The following is a 14,643-nucleotide window of genomic DNA, read 5'->3' on the forward strand; positions in this document are numbered from 1 at the left end:
CTCAGTCTCTGACCTTGAAGAGTCAGGTCGATGTGTTGGAGAATCAGTCTCTGACCTTGAAGAGTCAGGTCGATGTGTTGGAGACTCAGTCTCTGAAGGGTCAGGTCGATGTGTTGGAGACTCAGTCTCTGAAGAGTCAGGTTGATGTGTTGGAGACTCAGTCTCTGAAGGGTCAGGTCGATGTGTTGGAGACTCAGTCTCTGAAGGGTCAGGTCGATGTGTTGGAGACCTAGTCTCTGATCTTGAAGAGTCAGGTCGATGTGTTGGAGACTCAGTCTCTGACCTTGAAGAGTCAGGTCGATGTGTTGGAGACTCAGTCTCTGACCTTGAAGAGTCAGGTCGATGTGTTGGAGACTCAGTCTCTGACCTTGAAGAGTCAGGTCGAAGTGTTGGAGTCTCAGTCTCTGACCTTGAAGAGTCAGGTCGATGTGTTGGAGACTCAGTCTCTGACCTTGAAGAGTCAGGTCGATGTGTTGGAGACTCAGTCTCTGACCTTGAAGAGTCAGGTCGAAGTGTTGGAGACTCAGTCTCTGACCTTGAAGAGTCAGGTCGATGTGTTGGAGACTCAGTCTCTGACCTTGAAGAGTCAGGTCGAAGTGTTGGAGTCTCAGTCTCTGACCTTGAAGAGTCAGGTCGATGTGTTGGAGACTCAGTCTCTGACCTTGAAGAGTCAGGTCGATGTGTTGGAGACTCAGTCTCTGACCTTGAAGAGTCAGGTCGAAGTGTTGGAGACTCAGTCTCTGACCTTGAAGAGTCAGGTCGATGTGTTGGAGACTCAGTCTCTGACCTTGAAGAGTCAGGTCGATGTGTTGGAGACTCAGTCTCTGACCTTGAAGAGTCAGGTTGATGTGTTGGAGACTCAGTCTCTGACCTTGAAGAGTCAGGTCGATGTGTTGGAGACTCAGTCTCTGACCTTGAAGAGTCAGGTCGATGTGTTGGAGACTCAGTCTCTGACCTTGAAGAGTCAGGTCGATGTGTTGGAGACTCAGTCTCTGACCTTGAAGAGTCAGGTCGAAGTGTTGGAGACTCAGTCTCTGATCTTGAAGAGTCAGGTCGATGTGTTGGAGACTCAGTCTCTGAACGGTCAGGTCGATGTGTTGGAGACTCAGTCTCTGAAGGGTCAGGTCGATGTGTTGGAGACTCAGTCTCTGAAGGGTCAGGTCGATGTGTTGGAGACTCAGTCGTCTCTGACCTTGAAGGGTCAGGTCGATGTGTTGGAGACTCAGTCTCTGACCTTGAAGAGTCAGGTCGATGTGTTGGAGACTCAGTCTCTGAAGGGTCAGGTCGATGTGTTGAAGACTCAGTCTCTGAAGGGTCAGGTCGATGTGTTGGAGACTCAGTCTCTGAAGGGTCAGGTCGATGTGTTGGAGACTCAGTCTCTGAAGAGTCAGGTCGATGTGTTGGAGACTCAGTCTCTGAAGGGTCAGGTCGATGTGTTAGAGACTCAGTCTCTGAAGGGTCAGGTCGATGTGTTGGAGACCTAGTCTCTGATCTTGAAGAGTCAGGTCGATGTGTTGGAGACTCAGTCTCTGACCTTGAAGAGTCAGGTCGATGTGTTGGAGAATCAGTCTCTGACCTTGAAGAGTCAGGTCGATGTGTTGGAGACTCAGTCTCTGAAGGGTCAGGTCGATGTGTTGGAGACTCAGTCTCTGAAGAGTCAGGTTGATGTGTTGGAGACTCAGTCTCTGAAGGGTCAGGTCGATGTGTTGGAGACTCAGTCTCTGAAGGGTCAGGTCGATGTGTTGGAGACCTAGTCTCTGATCTTGAAGAGTCAGGTCGATGTGTTGGAGACTCAGTCTCTGACCTTGAAGAGTCAGGTCGATGTGTTGGAGACTCAGTCTCTGACCTTGAAGAGTCAGGTCGATGTGTTGGAGACTCAGTCTCTGACCTTGAAGAGTCAGGTCGATGTGTTGGAGACTCAGTCTCTGACCTTGAAGAGTCAGGTCGAAGTGTTGGAGACTCAGTCTCTGACCTTGAAGAGTCAGGTCGATGTGTTGGAGACTCAGTCTCTGACCTTGAAGAGTCAGGTCGAAGTGTTGGAGACTCAGTCTCTGACCTTGAAGAGTCAGGTCGATGTGTTGGAGACTCAGTCTCTGACCTTGAAGAGTCAGGTCGATGTGTTGGAGACTCAGTCTCTGACCTTGAAGAGTCAGGTCTAAGTGTTGGAGACTCAGTCTCTGACCTTGAAGAGTCAGGTCGATGTGTTGGAGACTCAGTCTCTGACCTTGAAGAGTCAGGTCGATGTGTTGGAGACTCAGTCTCTGACCTTGAAGAGTCAGGTCGATGTGTTGGAGACTCAGTCTCTGAAGGGTCAGGTCGATGTGTTGGAGACCTAGTCTCTGATCTTGAAGAGTCAGGTCGATGTGTTGGAGACCTAGTCTCTGATCTTGAAGAGTCAGGTCGATGTGTTGGAGACTCAGTCTCTGACCTTGAAGAGTCAGGTCGATGTGTTGGAGAATCAGTCTCTGACCTTGAAGAGTCAGGTCGATGTGTTGGAGACTCAGTCTCTGAAGGGTCAGGTCGATGTGTTGGAGACTCAGTCTCTGAAGAGTCAGGTCGATGTGTTGGAGACTCAGTCTCTGAAGGGTCAGGTCGATGTGTTGGAGACTCAGTCTCTGAAGGGTCAGGTCGATGTGTTGGAGACCTAGTCTCTGATCTTGAAGAGTCAGGTCGATGTGTTGGAGACTCAGTCTCTGACCTTGAAGAGTCAGGTCGATGTGTTGGAGACTCAGTCTCTGACCTTGAAGAGTCAGGTCGATGTGTTGGAGACTCAGTCTCTGACCTTGAAGAGTCAGGTCGATGTGTTGGAGACTCAGTCTCTGACCTTGAAGAGTCAGGTCGAAGTGTTGGAGACTCAGTCTCTGACCTTGAAGAGTCAGGTCGATGTGTTGGAGACTCAGTCTCTGACCTTGAAGAGTCAGGTCGAAGTGTTGGAGTCTCAGTCTCTGACCTTGAAGAGTCAGGTCGATGTGTTGGAGACTCAGTCTCTGACCTTGAAGAGTCAGGTCGATGTGTTGGAGACTCAGTCTCGAAGTGTTGGAGACTCAGTCTCTGACCTTGAAGAGTCAGGTCGATGTGTTGGAGACTCAGTCTCTGACCTTGAAGAGTCAGGTCGATGTGTTGGAGACTCAGTCTCTGACCTTGAAGAGTCAGGTCGATGTGTTGGAGACTCAGTCTCTGACCTTGAAGAGTCAGGTCGATGTGTTGGAGACTCAGTCTCTGACCTTGAAGAGTCAGGTCGATGTGTTGGAGACTCAGTCTCTGACCTTGAAGAGTCAGGTCGATGTGTTGGAGACTCAGTCTCTGACCTTGAAGAGTCAGGTCGAAGTGTTGGAGACTCAGTCTCTGATCTTGAAGAGTCAGGTCGATGTGTTGGAGACTCAGTCTCTGAACGGTCAGGTCGATGTGTTGGAGACTCAGTCTCTGAAGGGTCAGGTCGATGTGTTGGAGACTCAGTCTCTGAAGGGTCAGGTCGATGTGTTGGAGACTCAGTCGTCTCTGACCTTGAAGGGTCAGGTCGATGTGTTTGAGACTCAGTCTCTGACCTTGAAGAGTCAGGTCGATGTGTTGGAGACTCAGTCTCTGAAGGGTCAGGTCGATGTGTTGAAGACTCAGTCTCTGAAGGGTCAGGTCGATGTGTTGGAGACTCAGTCTCTGAAGGGTCAGGTCGATGTGTTGGAGACTCAGTCTCTGAAGAGTCAGGTCAATGTGTTGGAGACTCAGTCTCTGAAGGGTCAGGTCGATGTGTTAGAGACTCAGTCTCTGAAGGGTCAGGTCGATGTGTTGGAGACCTAGTCTCTGACGGGTCAGGTCGATGTGTTAGAGACTCAGTCTCTGAAGGGTCAGGTCGATGTGTTGGAGACCTAGTCTCTGATCTTGAAGAGTCAGGTCGATGTGTTGGAGACCTAGTCTCTGATCTTGAAGAGTCAGGTCGATGTGTTGGAGACTCAGTCTCTGACCTTGAAGAGTCCGGTCGATGTGTTGGAGAATCAGTCTCTGACCTTGAAGAGTCAGGTCGATGTGTTGGAGACTCAGTCTCTGAAGGGTCAGGTCGATGTGTTGGAGACTCAGTCTCTGAAGAGTCAGGTTGATGTGTTGGAGACTCAGTCTCTGAAGGGTCAGGTCGATGTGTTGGAGACTCAGTCTCTGAAGGGTCAGGTCGATGTGTTGGAGACCTAGTCTCTGATCTTGAAGAGTCAGGTCGATGTGTTGGAGACTCAGTCTCTGACCTTGAAGAGTCAGGTCGATGTGTTGGAGACTCAGTCTCTGACCTTGAAGAGTCAGGTCGATGTGTTGGAGACTCAGTCTCTGACCTTGAAGAGTCAGGTCGATGTGTTGGAGACTCAGTCTCTGACCTTGAAGAGTCAGGTCGAAGTGTTGGAGAGTCAGTCTCTGACCTTGAAGAGTCAGGTCGATGTGTTGGAGACTCAGTCTCTGACCTTGAAGAGTCAGGTCGAAGTGTTGGAGACTCAGTCTCTGACCTTGAAGAGTCAGGTCGATGTGTTGGAGACTCAGTCTCTGACCTTGAAGAGTCAGGTCGATGTGTTGGAGACTCAGTCTCTGACCTTGAAGAGTCAGGTCGATGTGTTGGAGACTCAGTCTCTGACCTTGAAGAGTCAGGTCGAAGTGTTGGAGACTCAGTCTCTGACCTTGAAGAGTCAGGTCGATGTGTTGGAGACTCAGTCTCTGACCTTGAAGAGTCAGGTCGATGTGTTGGAGACTCAGTCTCTGACCTTGAAGAGTCAGGTCTAAGTGTTGGAGACTCAGTCTCTGACCTTGAAGAGTCAGGTCGATGTGTTGGAGACTCAGTCTCTGACCTTGAAGAGTCAGGTCGATGTGTTGGAGACTCAGTCTCTGACCTTGAAGAGTCAGGTCGATGTGTTGGAGACTCAGTCTCTGAAGGGTCAGGTCGATGTGTTGGAGACCTAGTCTCTGATCTTGAAGAGTCAGGTCGATGTGTTGGAGACCTAGTCTCTGATCTTGAAGAGTCAGGTCGATGTGTTGGAGACTCAGTCTCTGACCTTGAAGAGTCAGGTCGATGTGTTGGAGAATCAGTCTCTGACCTTGAAGAGTCAGGTCGATGTGTTGGAGACTCAGTCTCTGAAGGGTCAGGTCGATGTGTTGGAGACTCAGTCTCTGAAGAGTCAGGTCGATGTGTTGGAGACTCAGTCTCTGAAGGGTCAGGTCGATGTGTTGGAGACTCAGTCTCTGAAGGGTCAGGTCGATGTGTTGGAGACCTAGTCTCTGATCTTGAAGAGTCAGGTCGATGTGTTGGAGACTCAGTCTCTGACCTTGAAGAGTCAGGTCGATGTGTTGGAGACTCAGTCTCTGACCTTGAAGAGTCAGGTCGATGTGTTGGAGACTCAGTCTCTGACCTTGAAGAGTCAGGTCGATGTGTTGGAGACTCAGTCTCTGACCTTGAAGAGTCAGGTCGAAGTGTTGGAGACTCAGTCTCTGACCTTGAAGAGTCAGGTCGATGTGTTGGAGACTCAGTCTCTGACCTTGAAGAGTCAGGTCGAAGTGTTGGAGTCTCAGTCTCTGACCTTGAAGAGTCAGGTCGATGTGTTGGAGACTCAGTCTCTGACCTTGAAGAGTCAGGTCGATGTGTTGGAGACTCAGTCTCGAAGTGTTGGAGACTCAGTCTCTGACCTTGAAGAGTCAGGTCGATGTGTTGGAGACTCAGTCTCTGACCTTGAAGAGTCAGGTCGATGTGTTGGAGACTCAGTCTCTGACCTTGAAGAGTCAGGTCGAAGTGTTGGAGAGTCAGTCTCTGACCTTGAAGAGTCAGGTCGATGTGTTGGAGACTCAGTCTCTGACCTTGAAGAGTCAGGTCGAAGTGTTGGAGACTCAGTCTCTGACCTTGAAGAGTCAGGTCGATGTGTTGGAGACTCAGTCTCTGACCTTGAAGAGTCAGGTCGATGTGTTGGAGACTCAGTCTCTGACCTTGAAGAGTCAGGTCGATGTGTTGGAGACTCAGTCTCTGACCTTGAAGAGTCAGGTCGAAGTGTTGGAGACTCAGTCTCTGACCTTGAAGAGTCAGGTCGATGTGTTGGAGACTCAGTCTCTGACCTTGAAGAGTCAGGTCGATGTGTTGGAGACTCAGTCTCTGACCTTGAAGAGTCAGGTCTAAGTGTTGGAGACTCAGTCTCTGACCTTGAAGAGTCAGGTCGATGTGTTGGAGACTCAGTCTCTGACCTTGAAGAGTCAGGTCGATGTGTTGGAGACTCAGTCTCTGACCTTGAAGAGTCAGGTCGATGTGTTGGAGACTCAGTCTCTGAAGGGTCAGGTCGATGTGTTGGAGACCTAGTCTCTGATCTTGAAGAGTCAGGTCGATGTGTTGGAGACCTAGTCTCTGATCTTGAAGAGTCAGGTCGATGTGTTGGAGACTCAGTCTCTGACCTTGAAGAGTCAGGTCGATGTGTTGGAGAATCAGTCTCTGACCTTGAAGAGTCAGGTCGATGTGTTGGAGACTCAGTCTCTGAAGGGTCAGGTCGATGTGTTGGAGACTCAGTCTCTGAAGAGTCAGGTCGATGTGTTGGAGACTCAGTCTCTGACCTTGAAGAGTCAGGTCGAAGTGTTGGAGACTCAGTCTCTGACCTTGAAGAGTCAGGTCGATGTGTTGGAGACTCAGTCTCTGACCTTGAAGAGTCAGGTCGAAGTGTTGGAGTCTCAGTCTCTGACCTTGAAGAGTCAGGTCGATGTGTTGGAGACTCAGTCTCTGACCTTGAAGAGTCAGGTCGATGTGTTGGAGACTCAGTCTCGAAGTGTTGGAGACTCAGTCTCTGACCTTGAAGAGTCAGGTCGATGTGTTGGAGACTCAGTCTCTGACCTTGAAGAGTCAGGTCGATGTGTTGGAGACTCAGTCTCTGACCTTGAAGAGTCAGGTCGATGTGTTGGAGACTCAGTCTCTGACCTTGAAGAGTCAGGTCGATGTGTTGGAGACTCAGTCTCTGACCTTGAAGAGTCAGGTCGATGTGTTGGAGACTCAGTCTCTGACCTTGAAGAGTCAGGTCGATGTGTTGGAGACTCAGTCTCTGACCTTGAAGAGTCAGGTCGAAGTGTTGGAGACTCAGTCTCTGATCTTGAAGAGTCAGGTCGATGTGTTGGAGACTCAGTCTCTGAACGGTCAGGTCGATGTGTTGGAGACTCAGTCTCTGAAGGGTCAGGTCGATGTGTTGGAGACTCAGTCTCTGAAGGGTCAGGTCGATGTGTTGGAGACTCAGTCGTCTCTGACCTTGAAGGGTCAGGTCGATGTGTTTGAGACTCAGTCTCTGACCTTGAAGAGTCAGGTCGATGTGTTGGAGACTCAGTCTCTGAAGGGTCAGGTCGATGTGTTGAAGACTCAGTCTCTGAAGGGTCAGGTCGATGTGTTGGAGACTCAGTCTCTGAAGGGTCAGGTCGATGTGTTGGAGACTCAGTCTCTGAAGAGTCAGGTCAATGTGTTGGAGACTCAGTCTCTGAAGGGTCAGGTCGATGTGTTAGAGACTCAGTCTCTGAAGGGTCAGGTCGATGTGTTGGAGACCTAGTCTCTGACGGGTCAGGTCGATGTGTTAGAGACTCAGTCTCTGAAGGGTCAGGTCGATGTGTTGGAGACCTAGTCTCTGATCTTGAAGAGTCAGGTCGATGTGTTGGAGACCTAGTCTCTGATCTTGAAGAGTCAGGTCGATGTGTTGGAGACTCAGTCTCTGACCTTGAAGAGTCCGGTCGATGTGTTGGAGAATCAGTCTCTGACCTTGAAGAGTCAGGTCGATGTGTTGGAGACTCAGTCTCTGAAGGGTCAGGTCGATGTGTTGGAGACTCAGTCTCTGAAGAGTCAGGTTGATGTGTTGGAGACTCAGTCTCTGAAGGGTCAGGTCGATGTGTTGGAGACTCAGTCTCTGAAGGGTCAGGTCGATGTGTTGGAGACCTAGTCTCTGATCTTGAAGAGTCAGGTCGATGTGTTGGAGACTCAGTCTCTGACCTTGAAGAGTCAGGTCGATGTGTTGGAGACTCAGTCTCTGACCTTGAAGAGTCAGGTCGATGTGTTGGAGACTCAGTCTCTGACCTTGAAGAGTCAGGTCGATGTGTTGGAGACTCAGTCTCTGACCTTGAAGAGTCAGGTCGAAGTGTTGGAGAGTCAGTCTCTGACCTTGAAGAGTCAGGTCGATGTGTTGGAGACTCAGTCTCTGACCTTGAAGAGTCAGGTCGAAGTGTTGGAGACTCAGTCTCTGACCTTGAAGAGTCAGGTCGATGTGTTGGAGACTCAGTCTCTGACCTTGAAGAGTCAGGTCGATGTGTTGGAGACTCAGTCTCTGACCTTGAAGAGTCAGGTCGAAGTGTTGGAGACTCAGTCTCTGACCTTGAAGAGTCAGGTCGATGTGTTGGAGACTCAGTCTCTGACCTTGAAGAGTCAGGTCGATGTGTTGGAGACTCAGTCTCTGACCTTGAAGAGTCAGGTCGATGTGTTGGAGACTCAGTCTCTGAAGGGTCAGGTCGATGTGTTGGAGACCTAGTCTCTGATCTTGAAGAGTCAGGTCGATGTGTTGGAGACCTAGTCTCTGATCTTGAAGAGTCAGGTCGATGTGTTGGAGACTCAGTCTCTGACCTTGAAGAGTCAGGTCGATGTGTTGGAGAATCAGTCTCTGACCTTGAAGAGTCAGGTCGATGTGTTGGAGACTCAGTCTCTGAAGGGTCAGGTCGATGTGTTGGAGACTCAGTCTCTGAAGAGTCAGGTCGATGTGTTGGAGACTCAGTCTCTGAAGGGTCAGGTCGATGTGTTGGAGACTCAGTCTCTGAAGGGTCAGGTCGATGTGTTGGAGACCTAGTCTCTGATCTTGAAGAGTCAGGTCGATGTGTTGGAGACTCAGTCTCTGACCTTGAAGAGTCAGGTCGATGTGTTGGAGACTCAGTCTCTGACCTTGAAGAGTCTGGTCGATGTGTTGGAGACTCAGTCTCTGACCTTGAAGAGTCAGGTCGATGTGTTGGAGACTCAGTCTCTGACCTTGAAGAGTCAGGTCGAAGTGTTGGAGACTCAGTCTCTGACCTTGAAGAGTCAGGTCGATGTGTTGGAGACTCAGTCTCTGACCTTGAAGAGTCAGGTCGAAGTGTTGGAGTCTCAGTCTCTGACCTTGAAGAGTCAGGTCGATGTGTTGGAGACTCAGTCTCTGACCTTGAAGAGTCAGGTCGATGTGTTGGAGACTCAGTCTCTGACCTTGAAGAGTCAGGTCGAAGTGTTGGAGACTCAGTCTCTGACCTTGAAGAGTCAGGTCGATGTGTTGGAGACTCAGTCTCTGACCTTGAAGAGTCAGGTCGATGTGTTGGAGACTCAGTCTCTGACCTTGAAGAGTCAGGTCGATGTGTTGGAGACTCAGTCTCTGACCTTGAAGAGTCAGGTCGATGTGTTGGAGACTCAGTCTCTGACCTTGAAGAGTCAGGTCGATGTGTTGGAGACTCAGTCTCTGACCTTGAAGAGTCAGGTCGAATTGTTGGAGGGCAGTATGAGGGAGAAGGAATACTCGTCTCTGACCTTGAAGAGTCAGGTCGATGTGTTGGAGACTCAGTCTCTGACCTTGAAGAGTCAGGTCGATGTGTTGGAGACTCAGTCTCTGACCTTGAAGAGTCAGGTCGATGTGTTGGAGACTCAGTCTCTGACCTTGAAGAGTCAGGTCGATGTGTTGGAGACTCAGTCTCTGACCTTGAAGAGTCAGGTCGAAGTGTTGGAGACTCAGTCTCTGACCTTGAAGAGTCAGGTCGAAGTGTTGGAGACTCAGTCTCTGACCTTGAAGAGTCAGGTCGAAGTGTTGGAGGGCAGTATGAGGGAGAAGGAATACTCGTCTCGGACCTTGAAGAGTCAGGTCGATGTGTTGGAGACTCAGTCTCTGACCTTGAAGAGTCAGGTCGATGTGTTGGAGACTCAGTCTCTGACCTTGAAGAGTCAGGTCGAAGTGTTGGAGACTCAGTCTCTGACCTTGAAGAGTCAGGTCGAAGTGTTGGAGACTCAGTCTCTGACCTTGAAGAGTCAGGTCGATGTGTTGGAGACTCATTCTCTGACCTTGAAGAGTCAGGTCGATGTGTTGGAGACTCAGTCTCTGACCTTGAAGAGTCAGGTCGATGTGTTGGAGACTCAGTCTCTGACCTTGAAGAGTCAGGTCGATGTGTTGGAGACTCAGTCTCTGACCTTGAAGAGTCAGGTCGATGTGTTGGAGACCTAGTCTCTGACCTTGAAGAGTCAGGTCGATGTGTTGGAGACTCAGTCTCTGACCTTGAAGAGTCAGGTCGATGTGTTGGAGACTCAGTCTCTGACCTTGAAGAGTCAGGTCGATGTGTTGGAGACTCAGTCTCTGACCTTGAAGAGTCAGGTCGAAGTGTTGGAGACTCAGTCTCTGACCTTGAAGAGTCAGGTCGAAGTGTTGGAGACTCAGTCTCTGACCTTGAAGAGTCAGGTCGATGTGTTGGAGACTCAGTCTCTGACCTTGAAGAGTCAGGTCGAAGTGTTGGAGACTCAGTCTCTGACCTTGAAGAGTCAGGTCGAAGTGTTGGAGACTCAGTCTCTGACCTTGAAGAGTCAGGTCGAAGTGTTGGAGACTCAGTCTCTGACCTTGAAGAGTCAGGTCGAAGTGTTGGAGGGCAGTATGAGGGAGAAGGAATACTCAGTCTCTGACCTTGAAGAGTCAGGTCAATGTGTTGGAGACTCAGTCTCTGACCTTGAAGAGTCAGGTCGAAGTGTTGGAGACTCAGTCTCTGACCTTGAAGAGTCAGGTCGAAGTGTTGGAGACTCAGTCTCTGACCTTGAAGAGTCAGGTCGAAGTGTTGGAGACTCAGTCTCTGACCTTGAAGAGTCAGGTCGAAGTGTTGGAGGGCAGTATGAGGGAGAAGGAATACTCAGTCTCTGACCTTGAAGAGTCAGGTCGATGTGTTGGAGACTCAGTCTCTGACCTTGAAGAGTCAGGTCGAAGTGTTGGAGGGCAGTATGAGGGAGAAGGAATACTCGTCTCTGTTTAATTGATGTACATTGTGTGTGACGTGGTGCAATGAGTTCAAGATTATAACTCAACTTCAAAGATTGCAATTTTGTACTTTTCTTAGTGTTCAACCAAGCATTTAACTGTTAGTTTACACCTGTTGTCTACGAAGCATGTGACAAATACAACCTGATTTGATATGAGATGTTAATTCAGACCCAATGAATGACCTAATGCAACAAAACAAACATGTTTTGAAGATAACGATAACCCTACCATTACATCTATTTAAGTGTTGGTCAGATAAGAGAGTGGAACCAACACTGTATTCGGACCATGGAGACTGAGTGTGACCTGTCCAATGTTCTGACTGACCTGAAGGCCACATACTCAGCTGATGTCTTCTCCGAACCCCTCCACAGAGTGAACTCTGACCTCACAGAGTTCCCCCACACCAGTTCGGAAGGGTTCACCCCTTACCAAGACAGTAGGTACTCCCGCTGTAACAACCACCTGACTACTGTCATACGGGTGACATATTTTCCACATGCCATATTCTTTAAAAAAAAAGAGGGTTCTTCTATAAATCACTGGGAAAAGAGGGTTCTTCTATAAATCACTGGGAAAAGAGGGTTCTTCTATAAATCACTGGGAAAAGAGGGTTCTTCTATAAATCACTGGGAAAAGAGGGTTCTTCTATAAATCACTGGGATAGTTCAACAGCATGCCAGTGTCACCAAGTGGGCGCCAGGTGTGACAAGGAAGCATGTTGACATCTCGTGGTATTTCCCTTCCAGCTCTTATAGGCAGACCTGAGTTCAAGATTGAGGTGAGCAAAGATAAGAGGAAGATCACCCTGTATGTGGAAGACCCTCCCATAGCCCTGTTCAACGAGCAGAACAAACTAAAGACCATGCGGGATGTCTTCGCGGATGAGCTGCAGTACAAAGTCACCTTTGGGAAAGCAACAAGCACGGGCAAGGTAAGCTCAAAAGGGAGGACAGACCTACACTAGAGTAATATTTACAGTTCCTCAGAGTACTCTAGGGCCGGGGGCTAGAGTACTCTACGGCCTGGGGCTAGAGTACTATAGGGCCTACACTAGAGTAATATTTACAGTTCCTCAGAGTACTCTAGGGCCTGGGGCTAGAGTACTCTAGGGCCTACACTAGAGTAATATTTACAGTTCCTCAGAGTACTCTAGGGCCTGGGGCTGAACCCAGTGAGATAGAGGACATTTCTCAATGGTGTAGGAGGTGCAAGTCAAGGAATATAATGAAATAAAATGCAGTGGATGATGGGAGTTTGGTCAACGTGAAACTTCTGATTATATCGCATGGGAAATCTCTCCCATGTGTGTCATTAATATATACTATTTTAATGACGTTATACAACAGTATTGAACAAGTAATATAAATTGAACTACAGAAGAAGACATAATACAAGCCCTTCATTATGTAATCGTCCCTCTAGAAAACCAAGATGTCTGCCAGCAGTGAGATAGAGCTAGACAGGAGGGATATAGATCCTGGGGTGAGCTACTGCTTCAACGTCCAGGCCTACATCCCCTCCCGCAGCACAGACAAACAGCTGGGAGAGCTCAGTCAAACACAGTGTTCACTGGGTGCCAATAAGTCATTCTTTGAAGGTAAGGATACTAGCAATGCCAAGGTTATCGGTTCAAGTCCCACAGGGATCACATGCTAATAATATAACGGATGCTGTCACTCACAGGTGGCTGGCGAGGGGAGGACGGCTCCTAATAATGTCTGGAACGGAGCAAATGTTATGATACCATTCCACTTAAACCGCTCCTGTCATTGGACGAGCCCGTCCTCCCCAATTAAGGTTCCACCAACCTCCTGTGCTGTCACTGTACCTATTACCTATTACTTGTGCATCTGTTAAGTGGCATGTTACTGCATTCATTAAGGAAATCTGTACCTGTTTTAATATATAACTCCATAATTCATGTTGGACATTATAATGAAGGGAGTTGATATTCATATGTTCTACTGAGAATATTGAACACTTAGCTAAAGCCAAGACCTGGTATTACAAATATAGATTTACTCACTGTGAGTGATGAGGAGAAGAGGGTTTTCGGTGCTTATCATTTACTCACTGTGAGTGGAGGAGAAGAGGGTTTTAGGTGCTTATCATTTACTCACTGTGAGTGATGAGGAGAAGAGGGTTTTAGGTGCTTATCATTTACTCACTGTGAGTGATGAGGAGAAGAGGGTTTTAGGTGCTTATCATTTACTCACTGTGAGTGATGAGGAGAAGAGGGTTTTAGGTGCTTATCATTTACTCACTGTGAGTGATGAGGAGAAGAGGGTTTTAGGTGCTTATCATTTACTCACTGTGAGTGATGAGGAGAAGAGGGTTTTAGGTGCTTATCATTTACTCACTGTGAGTGATGAGGAGAAGAGGGTTTTCGGTGCTTATCATTTACTCACTGTGAGTGATGAGGAGAAGAGGGTTTTAGGTGCTTATCATTTACTCACTATGAGTGATGAGGAGAAGAGGGTTTTAGGTGCTTATCATTTACTCACTGTGAGTGATGAGGAGAAGAGGGTTTTCTGTGCTTATCATTTGTCATAGTGGGTCGATGTGTATGGGATGCAAAAGGTGAAATAAATATTATTGACTCATGTTTAGACTCATGTGAAGTGCAACACTGCAAAAATTCCAGTGTGTGTGTGTGTGTGTGTGCGCTCGTGTGTGTGTGTGTGTGCGTGCGCTCGTGTGTGTGTGTGCGTGCGCTCGTGTGTGTTTGTGTGCGTGCGCTCGTGTGTGTTTGTGTGCGTGCGCTCGTGTGTGTGTGTGTGCGCTCGTGTGTGTGTGTGTGTGCACTCGTGTGTGTGTGTCTGCGTGCGCTCGTGTGTGTGTGTGTGTTTGTGTGCGTGCGCTCGTGTGTGTGTGTGTGTGCGTGCGCTCGTGCGTGTGTATATGTGAATCATCATGCAGCCCAATAACAGTCCACCATCCCGTTTCCTCTCCAGAGTTTGGAATCGGTGTGATCGCTGGGTTCCTCCTCCTCGTCATTACGATCATAGTAGTGGCTATCGTAGTCACAGTGGTGTGCTGCCAACGCACAAGGAAAGCCAACACAAGTGGGAAAGAAGGAGTGCCACTAAGAAGTGTGTAAAAAAAATGTATCGTCGACACACAATTGGGAACACAATGTACAGCTAAACTGGACTTTGAAATGGAGGCTGCAGGTCAACATTCTTCTGTGAAGTCGCACAGTGAATATGTTACACATAACTGTGGTAGATTTTGTTTCCGTGCAAACGCTGCAAATATGTTCCTTTTTATTTGTTGAAGTGGCACATAATATTAGCTTTCAGAAACACTACCAACGTGTTTTATATATATATTTTTTAAAACTGGATATCGTCTTTGGGAAAATATATTTTGATTTTGGGGAGAAAAATAAATGATCTGGGAAATGATGATTAGTAGGATATATCATTTTTTTACGACGATCCCTAATGTATTATGTGTAGTCATATATATATAGATATATTTATGTTGTAGAGCAGGGATCAACAACTACATTCAGCCGCGGGCTGATTTTCTTCTTGAGCGGATGGTCGGGCCGGAACATCATTACAAATCATTTGTAGACTGTAAATTGACCACAAGAAGCCCAAACAGAAAGTCATTTCAAATCTTCACTACATTTGTATAAGATCAC

At 48.3% G+C, this 14,643-nt stretch overlaps 1 protein-coding gene across 1 annotated transcript in view; it reads left to right on the forward strand.

Annotated features, from left to right (window-relative positions):
* LOC139366665 (tissue factor-like) overlaps nucleotides 1-14,383 on the forward strand; it is a 34,732-nt gene extending 20,349 nt beyond the window's left edge. Inside the window, exons 3-6 of the mRNA XM_071104345.1 lie at nucleotides 11,234-11,427; nucleotides 11,738-11,922; nucleotides 12,414-12,588; nucleotides 13,946-14,383. Coding sequence (XP_070960446.1) covers nucleotides 11,234-11,427; nucleotides 11,738-11,922; nucleotides 12,414-12,588; nucleotides 13,946-14,091 — 700 coding nt within the window. The 3' untranslated portion in view covers nucleotides 14,092-14,383. The remainder of the gene's footprint in view (nucleotides 1-11,233; nucleotides 11,428-11,737; nucleotides 11,923-12,413; nucleotides 12,589-13,945) is intronic.
* The last annotated feature ends 260 nt before the right edge of the window (nucleotides 14,384-14,643 follow it).

Source organism: Oncorhynchus clarkii, chromosome 15, assembly GCF_045791955.1.
Source record: "Oncorhynchus clarkii lewisi isolate Uvic-CL-2024 chromosome 15, UVic_Ocla_1.0, whole genome shotgun sequence".
NCBI lineage: Eukaryota > Metazoa > Chordata > Actinopteri > Salmoniformes > Salmonidae > Oncorhynchus > Oncorhynchus clarkii.